The sequence below is a fragment of the Ciona intestinalis genome, unplaced genomic scaffold (assembly GCF_000224145.3).
Source record: "Ciona intestinalis unplaced genomic scaffold, KH HT001072.1, whole genome shotgun sequence".
Taxonomy (NCBI): domain Eukaryota; kingdom Metazoa; phylum Chordata; class Ascidiacea; order Phlebobranchia; family Cionidae; genus Ciona; species Ciona intestinalis.
The window spans coordinates 16,503-26,473 of NW_004191393.1; the positions used below are offsets into that span (position 1 = coordinate 16,503).

The 9,971-nt window shown below is 38.1% G+C and overlaps 3 protein-coding genes across 3 annotated transcripts in view; 1 reads left to right on the forward strand and 2 right to left on the reverse strand.

Moving 5' to 3' along the window:
- Window positions 1-1,027: 1,027 nt before the first annotated feature.
- LOC100180555 (protoheme IX farnesyltransferase, mitochondrial) lies at window positions 1,028-5,287 on the reverse strand. Its single transcript, XM_026839926.1, has 7 exons — window positions 5,105-5,287; window positions 4,640-4,829; window positions 2,793-2,917; window positions 2,337-2,472; window positions 1,813-1,980; window positions 1,280-1,422; window positions 1,028-1,069 (listed from the first exon to the last, which is right to left on the reverse strand). The coding sequence occupies exons 1-7, from the start codon at window positions 5,285-5,287 to the stop codon at window positions 1,028-1,030; spliced, it is 987 nt and encodes a 328-aa protein (XP_026695727.1).
- Window positions 5,288-7,366: 2,079 nt separating this feature from the next.
- LOC104266414 lies at window positions 7,367-8,657 on the forward strand. The gene is made up of 3 exons (XM_009862547.3): window positions 7,367-7,647; window positions 7,933-8,042; window positions 8,368-8,657. The coding sequence occupies exons 1-3, from the start codon at window positions 7,639-7,641 to the stop codon at window positions 8,624-8,626; spliced, it is 378 nt and encodes a 125-aa protein (XP_009860849.1). The 5' UTR covers window positions 7,367-7,638; the 3' UTR covers window positions 8,627-8,657.
- Window positions 8,658-8,805: 148 nt separating this feature from the next.
- LOC100176680 (dopamine beta-hydroxylase-like) overlaps window positions 8,806-9,971 on the reverse strand; it is a 4,599-nt gene continuing 3,433 nt past the window's right edge. The window contains exons 8-10 of the mRNA XM_026839927.1: window positions 9,942-9,952; window positions 9,543-9,757; window positions 8,806-9,066 (exon numbers count right to left, since the gene is read on the reverse strand). Coding sequence (XP_026695728.1) covers window positions 8,829-9,066; window positions 9,543-9,757; window positions 9,942-9,952 — 464 coding nt within the window. The 3' untranslated portion in view covers window positions 8,806-8,828. The remainder of the gene's footprint in view (window positions 9,067-9,542; window positions 9,758-9,941; window positions 9,953-9,971) is intronic.

A 9,971-nucleotide genomic window follows, 5' to 3' on the forward strand; every position in this document is an offset into this window, starting at 1 on the left:
CTCTTCGAATCTTCTCGGATGATTCGGCAGAAATGAATGCCCTCCTGGNCTGCATGTAGAGCAGATAGATGTGCACCAACATCTAAACTTTCAGCCTGTCCATTAAGTGCAGGTTGTTTGTCAGTAAGGGTGGTGGGTAGATTAATATTTCTGCCAAAAACAAGCTGGTGAGAACTAAAACCAAACCGGTTTACGAGTGCATTCTTTGCACTTACACTCCACGCTACTGCAGTTTCCCAACTGCATTTTTCTTCATATTTTATTTTTGTTACCATATTGGATAAAGTGAGATTATGCCTCTCACAAAGGCCATTACTCCATGGTGAATAGGATGCTGTTGTCACCACAGTGATATTAAAGTTGTGACACATGTCATGAAATACAGCATTGTTGAACTCCCGTCCATTATCGCTAAAAACCTTCTGCGGAGCTCCAAACAAACTAATCCAATTAGCCATAAAGGTTTTAACAATAACATTTGCACTCTTCGACCTAATTACTGATGCGTTGCTAAAACGAGTAAATGTATCAATCATGTGGAAGTACCAAACATTGGGCTCTAGTTCATGTAAATCCATGGCGACAGTTTCGTTAAAATCTGACCCCCAAGACAATCCAACAACAGGCCTTGCTGGTGTTTTTGGCATGTATCGCATGATTGTACAATAACGACTGTCGTAGCCCCGCCATGCGAGGATAAATAAGTTACATTCAGTCATTACAGTCCCAAATGTCTATATTTTGCATTGAATGCTGCACGAAGAGAACCACACACAATAAATAGAAGTTCTTTGAAATGTTACAGCAAATATTGACAAAGGAACATTTGGAATTTTAAAACTTACATGAAAATAAAAAAGCACAGAATCAAAGTTATGTAATTTAAACATCTTCAGTTTGGAGTTCACGTTTAATAAAAAGTAACTTTTAAGCATATAAAATATTGTCGTATTTTTCTAAGCTTAATTTGGTAAGAACTTTTCGATCGACTATTAATGCTAAAGATATGAGAAGAATATAATAAAGGCTACACTTGTACAGGTGATGTGCTGAATTGCTGTTCGTTTGCCTGAAAAAATAAATAAAACATTAATGTAACAAGTATCAACTTACCCCAACCTACTACACAAGTATACAAATAGACAAACCTGTAAAACTTAATAGATTTCAACATGAGCCAAAAGTTCAAAGGAATTGACAAACCAACGAAACCAAGACTGGTCACCCCGGTTAATGGAGCAGCCATGCATAACGCCCATAGTAAAGCGCTGTGGCTCACCACAACATATTTAGTTGCAACAGGATGTGATAGTGGGAGCATGTGATACGATCCACGTGCGTAGTCGCCTCTTCTCCGCCATGCAAGAGCGTAGAAGTGAGGGAATTGCCACGCGTATAATATCCCCGAAAATATCAAGGCTCCTGAAATAGAAGAAATAATTAATCTTAGTGTTTTTATTTTTACAGCAACATTGTTTCAATGTAATGATAAGAGGTGTTAATAGCATTTAAAGTTTTTCAATTAATTAAGAGTTAAAATCCAACACATATATAACTTGCCCTTATTTTGTGCCAAACTTCTCTTATATAAAGATAAACAAACATAAATATAAATAAACCCCCCAACCCCCTTTTTACTTTTAGTACAAGATTTTTGTTTTAAGGTTTCAAGTTTTCAACATTATCAGGTTATGACGGTAAAGTTTTGCTCACAGAACATCAGCGTCAAGCCTCACACCCGTACGCGCTGTATCTAATGGGTTACATGCAGGCGTGCGGCCCGCTGTGCTACAGCATTGTTGATATCCTTACCTGCATCAAGACTTCCAGTAGCTGCTGTCCATCCCATCACAGGAGGTATCGCCCCAACCACAGCTCCCACCCATGTGTTGGACCAATGCTTACGTTTAAGCGAGGTGTAGATCCCAGCGTAAAGTAATATGTTCGACACGCCAAGGATTGTGGTCACAGTGTTTGTACCTGGGTGTTTGTGAAATATATATTAGTTGTAAATTTAAAGCTATATATGTTATCAACATTACTATATTAGTGAAATATATATTAAAAAGTTAAAGCTATAATATAAACACTTAAAAACGACGCTTCACAACGTTGTTACTGTAGCACATGCCTGGTGTGTTTAGCCAGTATTCAGGTTTAAAGGTTAATTTTACATTCTTATGTATTCTCGAAAAAGAAAGTTAACGGCAACTGCTTCAACCCAGTGGTCCCTTATCGGTTGTCCAGATTATCAGACATAATAAAAAATGCATTACATAAAACTGTATGGTTGATTCGCCCCATTTAAATTTAGTTAAATAAGAATTTAAACGAACCATAATATAAACACAAAGCTCCAGTTGTTCCACTAAACACTGAGAATAAAAATGCATGCATTGGTGATATGACCGCCTTGACGAGCGGCCTGCCTTTTGTTCGGTCCATTTGCGCGTCGTACGGAACTTCAGCAATCTATGAATGGACTCGATGTGATTGTTTGTAAACAATTCAATAATGGGTTAATATATCAACAACATTTGGACATTGATATTAGATTGGCAACTTTGTGATATTTTTTTAAAAATAACAACAAATAGAAGGAAATTAGCAACAAAACTGAAAACATGCCACGGGTAAAACTAGTTAAAAAAAAATTGAAATAAAAGCGCGGTCACTAAACCTACAATACAATATAAATTAATTTATATACATTGATTTCAATTAGTTGTCGTTAAATTTAAACTTAATTGTAAGGTGTGTGGGAAAAAATTTAATAATATAAATATTAGAACCTGGTTCAAGGTGTTTGCGGCGCATGAACATAATGCGGTGCCGATCGTCACGAAGAAGAAAGTTGAATGATCGAATGTGACGGGGGCGAGACAGAATCCGGCGTCGGTGGTCATTACTACAAACCCTGGGGAGTAAAGGTTAAGAAAACTTATTCATGAGTGGAACAAACAAGGAGGTTCTGTTGCATACACCTCGTGCTCGCACACAAGTTACAATATATATGTGACTTATTTATTCTCGCATGGCCAGGAGCATGACAGTCCTTATAACACGGGTGTTCTGTTTCATACACCTCGTGCCTACAGTTAAATACACATGGAGCTATACAGAGAAGACGGAAAAAATTTTCCGCTAGGAGGCGATGACAAATTCGTTTCTCTATTTTATGGGGAGCAGTTAGTTTCACGGTTTATACACATAAGATATAAACCCCTAACACTAATCCCTAACACTAACCCCTAACCCCTAACTCCTAACCCCTAACTCCTAACCCCAAACTCGCCAAACAAAAAAAACTTGAAAAAAAAAGTATTCCACTGTGCGGGACTCGAACCCAGTAAAAATGAAACAAAGAGAATTTACGACCGCACGCAAACCGCTACACCACAGACTCAACGACAGTAGACACAACGAAAGAGCGTATATAACCGACCTAATGTGGGAAATATGTTCTTACTAGTGTTTTATGTATTTGGAAAGGTATTTTTATTATTTAATTAATTTGTTTTACACTTATTAACACTTTGTAGTGCTGTTTTGTTCGTTTTTTCGTATTTTTTAATTTAAATAATTACCGCCTCTAGCGGAAAAATTTTTCCGTCTTCTTTGTATAGTCCCATGTGTTAAATACATGGCTGTTGAACCCAAACAATGCTATGGCAGAATTTGCATAGCAAACAAACCAGGCTACTTACATGTTAAATACCACTTAGATAATGATGCGTATAACAATGGTGTCTTTAGAACATTGTGTTCTTTATTTTTCTGATTAAACTGTAAATTGGTGGCGGAATTTAATCCAGCAAGATGTTTTTCATCGCAAGCTTTATTATTTAAATTTCGGGCTCGTACGTCCTCAGAGTATTTAATACATGATAGCTGGGCTGTGGCTTTGGGTAATTGGCACACCTTAAATTCTGTAGTAGTGCTAAAACACTTCCACGGAATTCTACACAACGTGCGACTACGTAGACATATATTGTGAATTAGTTGCATCACCGACAAAATAACCACGAGTTTTAATACATTATCGCACAGAATGGCTGTTCTAATCCAAAGCGTGTAAATAATGGTTAGTAGTGACATTAGGAAATAATCGATGCCATTTTAAGGCCCATGTTTTTCATTAGCGATTATTAATAAGGAGATCTAATCTTAACCGAGTAACAGGACTGTATAGCATTGCAATGAATGCAGTTTTATTTAAATATTGTATTTACTTGATATCTTCAGCAATGGTTAAAAAATGCAGCAGCAGTAAGAGGGCATTACATATGAACAATAATAAAACCCACATACACCAGAAGGCAAGGTGTGGGCCCTATAGCATAAAACATACGAACATCGTTTCAACAGGAATTATATGCAATAAGTAACAGAACCAACGGCATCAATGCAAGGCGCAAGTAAAGAGATGGCGCAGCGGCAGAGTTAGTCGTGGTACGGTGGGTGTTTATTTGGGGGGTCGTGGTCGTTTGGGTCATCTTTTGGGGGGTCGTGGTCGTTTGGGTCATCCTTTGGGGGGTCGTGGTCGTTTGGGTCATCCTTTGGGGGGTCGTGGTCATTTGGGTCATCCTTTGAGGAGTCGTGGTCGTTTGGGTCATCCTTTGAGGGGTCGTGGTCGTACGGGTCATCCTTTTGAGGGGTTCGTGGTCGTTTGGGTCATCCTTTGGGGAGTCGTGGTCGTTTGGGTCATCCTTTGGGGGGTCGTGCTCGTTTGGGTCATCCTTTGGGGAGTCGTGGTCGTTTGGGTCATCCTTTGGGGGGTCGTGGTCGTTTGGGTCATCCTTTGAGGGGTCGTGGTCGTTTGGTTCATCCTTTGGGGGGTCGTGGTCGTTTGGTTCATCGTTTGTTGTGATAAGACATTACAAAGTCCATTCTCACAACCATTACGATCGGCTTGGCACATAGAACACGGAGTACCAAGTGAATATGGCCGAATCGCTTTATTTTGGTTCGGAGCCAACATACAAAGTATTTGAAGTGTTGCCCCACACAGAATTGATGTACAACCGATCTTTGTGGATTCAGCTTTTACCAGGTTTTTGTAATGAGTACAAATCACAAGAGACATGGGACACAAATTACTAACGTAATCATACCTGTTCATTGAAAGGATCGGTTCCAAGGAATTACGGAAACCTTGAGGGCTCAGTTGCATAACACTCACGCGAACACTACCGAGCCCAGGGATGTCAGAAACGAAGGAATTACAAAATCTATTCATATCCACTGCCTGCATTGCAAGGTTGGCATCCCATTTTAGTAAATTCATGTTGCTTGCTCCAACCCCTGTTCTTGCCCCGTTTGTTAAATTTAATATTACCATTTGAGCTTGCTCATTCAGCGTTACAAGAACCCCTGGCTTAGATAAAGACAAGCAGCCACCCGCATATAGCACAGTTATCAACGCAACAGAAAGACGATACATATCTGGTGAACTCAACAAATTGTTGCTAAAACTATCACACCCGCAATTAAGCATTTATGTTACAGCTGCCGGAAAATTGTGTCACTATATGCTCGCATTTGCCATAAACTTCCGGTTCTTTATTTACAATACAAAATAAAATCACTGTGTTGGTTTACAGACATGATTTATCGCCATCTCATTTTGTCCACATTAAACACAAAGGTTAAAAATTCATTGTGCGGTTTTTGTATGTTGGGGTGAGCAGCCACGCTTTTATTTGGTTCCCCCTTTTCCCTTCTCATGGTTGTTTTATCGTTTTTGACATAAGCTGTGCCATTACTGTGGGCGTGTGGCTTTACACACTCAACGCTTGGTACGGAGTCGCATATTAGCTTATACGTGAAACATTTCATTTTAATCTTTTTTTCTGATAAACTTAAAACTAAAACCAACCGAATCGTAATATTCGCATGTTTAACATATATAGTCTTGGCACCCAAACACACGTAACATGATATACCAGCAACAGAAAGTTTAATCCAAGTTTCGTAGCTTATGGGCTAAAATAGGGCAAACCAGATATATTACTGTGGGGTAAGATGAAACAACACATAAACCCATGTTTCGTGTTTTAAACAATTAACAAGGCTTTTTAGAGTAGTGAGGATACGGTAATTCTAAAAATGTTCTTTGTTTACTACCAAATGGGTCAATAAAAGAGACTGAAAACGCGACCCATCTTACCCCACCCCACTGTACATGTATATAGTAGGGTGAGGGAAGATGGGACACATTTAGGACCTAATATCGAAACATCTTAATCGAGTTTTAAACAATTAACAACGTTTTATGGGAGTCGTGAAGATACGGTTTTATAATTTTTTGAATTTTCTTTGTTTACTACCAAATGGGACGAGAAAATAGAATGAAAACGTGTCCCATCTTTCCCCTACCTTACTATACAGTTGGTATGGCGTGAAACAATAAATGATTAGCAATGCTTCGTGCCGTTGTTTTCTTTCAATATTTGTATTTTTCTATGGGAAGTTTTTCTGTAAAATTACAAACATTTACTCCATTCGCTGCTTTCATTTGCTTGCGCTGGGAAAATTTGAAACGTTCATTTTCCGTCAGTACTAGCGCTGTAAAATTACCAGTTTTTAGCAACAGGAAGTTTGGGGTAAATTTAATCGAAAGTGACATCAGCATAACGTGCAATCGTGTGAAACTGCTTTCGGTCACTACGGTAGTTCCACACAAAGTTTCCAAATTTAAATGCGGTGTAACGAAAATTGTGTTTATTCAAAAGTACATTTATAAAATTGACGCGAGGTCACGTAGAAAGTTCTGCTTTCGGGACATCAACCACAAGTCTCTGCTTAAAGTTTAAATTCAGGTTGATGTTTACTTTCCAAACGGAGAATTTAAACGTATTTTCTAACATGAAAATTTAAAGGTAACTTTCAAGTTGTGTTTACTATCAAAACACGTAAAATAGTGGCAAACATTAGGCTGATATGGCCTTTGCGTAGCTTTCGTTTTCTCCGCTCCGTATAACACAGGGAATAATAATAGTTCTGTATGCTGGTATGGCTCGACACGCATGTTTAACAACTACTCAAATGTAACGGGCGATCGTGGGTTATGGGTCCTTCATGCATTGGTGTATAGCCTACGTGACAAACCTTTTTTACCACAGTTCCAAAAGGCAAGTGAAACGAAACGTATATGTGACCTATTTATGTTTTAATTTATATAGGAATGCTCAAAAGTTGCAAATAATATAAAGTTAGAAATGCAGAAAATATTTGGAATTATTATTATTGGATATTGTAGGCTACTGGTTATATATATTTAGAACGCTACGAAATAATCTACATATATACAGAACGAAACTTTACTTCAGGATTAAAAATAGTTTCATTTATTTCAGGATTTAAACTTTTTAGGAAACTATTAATTACAGCCAAGGTTTTCTTTGCCATAAAAAAATCGGCAAAAAAAGCCATAAAAGTTGGAGCGACGCGTTTTAAGAATGCAGGGGTTTCTTATCGTGATTCTGCAAACGTGGAAATCTCATGTCTTGTGTCGGGTTTTCCCTGCATGCAGATGGCCCCTTATTAAGCGAGGATTTCCACAACGCTTTTCAAAGCAAGTCACGCCGTTCATGTAAGCCATTATAGTAAGCGCTGATCTAAAGATTTGAGGTTCGAATGTACGGCGTAAGTTACATTACGATATCAACTGTTGTTAATACTTTTTATATGTGATTTGGTTTAGTTCGTTTTAATTGCAATTAAGATTTATTGAAAGTTTATTATACAGGGTTGTAATATTATTCGCCCATGTATCTTGAGCCATTATATCTTTAATATTATTCTGTGTATTGGATATATTTTAGTGTGTTTGATTACATTTAAGATTCGAATGTATGTTATATATTTATGAAGCCCGAGATCCCACGGTGTGGCAAGCTACTGAAGGTGCAAACATCATTATTGTTTCAGGTATTCAAAGTTGGTCGTTCCACCCGAACCTCTACTTTTATCTTCGCCGTGGTCAGCGTGTACGTCATATTAATGTCACAAATACTAACCCAAGCTTTCCCCACACCGAGGTGAGTCTTGAACTATTACCAAAGTAAACTTCTAATCTTAAGTGAATCGTAGCATAATATTTAGTAATATCCTCGAATACGTTGGTAAAAATTAATTAAAACAACCAGAAAAATATTAGAAACAAAACAGTAGATATACAACTGGTATCATAGGAATACGTTGGTTGCATGTTATACTACAACGTATGTAACATATGTTCAATATAGTAGGTTAAGGTAAGATGGTCTATATGTTTTATTCTGAATTGTCGTCCCAACTAACCCCACAATGCTACGTGTTGGTGAACCATCTTACCCCACACTTACAAACGTCTGTCGTACATAGGTGTGAACTTGTAACCAACTGGGAGGGATGGGAAACGGCGCCCGGCAAAGTCCTTCGATGTCCAACACCTAACTTTGTCACTGACCAACTTTTCCTGGTTATTTGTTCGAATCGAAATTGCCGCAACCCGCAAACAAACGCGAAGATACGCGGTTACTACAGCAAGCCTATTAAACGCACCATAAAGTTGCTTGATAGACATAACAATTACAGAGATATTGAGATTTCGGTTGGTTGTTTCTGTAAAAGACGTGTGTGACTTTACATCGGTAGAAACCTTCGAATATTTCGCATGATCCAACTTGTAAATAAACATGCTTCTTTTAAAACTATAACTTCACTGGCTGTTGCTTGTTTTAGAGCACGCTATAAGTTTTTATTTATGATAAATTGTTGTTTAATTTATTGCTGTAACTTGTACTCACAAATACACGGAAATCTGCAGCGTCACCTATGCGCCCTCATGGTTTATTATTAGCATAACATTGCGGTTCCATTGCTCTGGGGAAATGTGTTGCTGGTGTAATGTTGTCCCAACGACCGGGGTAGCTCTCACCATTACTCCTCAGACAATTGACCTGCATTGGAGCGAAACGATAGAGCTGACGAAGAGAACGAACAGCCGAGTTTCCCCACTTTATGACGTCATATTCATGGTGAAGAGGGCGGGAATTACGGGGGCGGGGAATCCCCAACGACCTGTTTTTAATATTGTTATAAAGGGGGTTACCCAAATGAGTGGTTGCTATAGTTCCAGGCGGCGTGGTTGTTTAAAACATTTTTCCTCAATTTGTCTCTTAATTTGTTTCAGAAAAAAAAAACGGGAAAAATATTTTTACTGTTATGTGAATTTAGTGACAGGCATTAATTTTCTTCTTTTCGTTGAATAAATTAAATAAAAATCTATTTTCGGTGTCTTCTGCTATTATAGGGAAAAAAGGGTTCAAGGGTAATTAAGTTTCCATAAGTAAACTATGGTGAGGGAAGATGGGACATCAACTCTATTTTCTCGTTCCATTTGGTAGTAAACAAATAACATTTGAAGAATTATAAAACCGTATCCTCACGACTCCCGTGGACCGTTGTTAATTGTTTAAAACACGATCAGGATATTTGAATAATATGTGCTTAAGGTGTCCCATCTTCCCCCACACTGCTATATAAACATCACTCACAGTTTAATTAATTTGAAATACATTTCCAACGCTTGACTTGAGATGGAACTTTTACAAACTTCAAGATTGGTAGCAGGGTAATAATAAATATAATCGACGCACATCTCTTCGTGTAAACCCAGCCCACCCAATGTTATATTGCTTCTATTTTCGGTGTTAAATGTGCACGTAGTTATTAGGGAATCACCCTGGAAAATATGAATAAATAAACGTAACTTATTTGTCGTTGAATGGCAGGGAAACTATAGTCGTTATAACACAGGTGTTCTGTTTCAAAACCTCGTGCCAGCTTATGAGTTACCATGTATGTAACTTATTTATCCTCGCATGGTGGGGCAACGAAAGTCGCCATAACACGGGTGTTCTGTTTCATACAACTCGTGCCCGCTTACGAGTTACCTCATATGTAACTTTGTGGATAGTTATTAT

Excerpts from the sequence above, each read along its gene's own strand:
- LOC100180555 (XM_026839926.1), bottom strand. The coding sequence starts at position 5,287 with ATGAATTTACTAAAATGGGATGCCAACCTTGCAATGCAGGCAGTGGAT. Across the intron at positions 2,918-4,639 it reads ACCCCTCAAAAGGATGACCC|GGTTTGTAGTAATGACCACC; the intron begins GTACGACCACGA and ends TTTACTCCCCAG. Across the intron at positions 1,070-1,279 it reads TTGCAACTAAATATGTTGTG|GCAAACGAACAGCAATTCAG; the intron begins GTGAGCCACAGC and ends TTATTTTTTCAG.
- LOC104266414 (XM_009862547.3), top strand. Across the intron at positions 8,043-8,367 it reads CAAGCTTTCCCCACACCGAG|GTGTGAACTTGTAACCAACT; the intron begins GTGAGTCTTGAA and ends TGTCGTACATAG.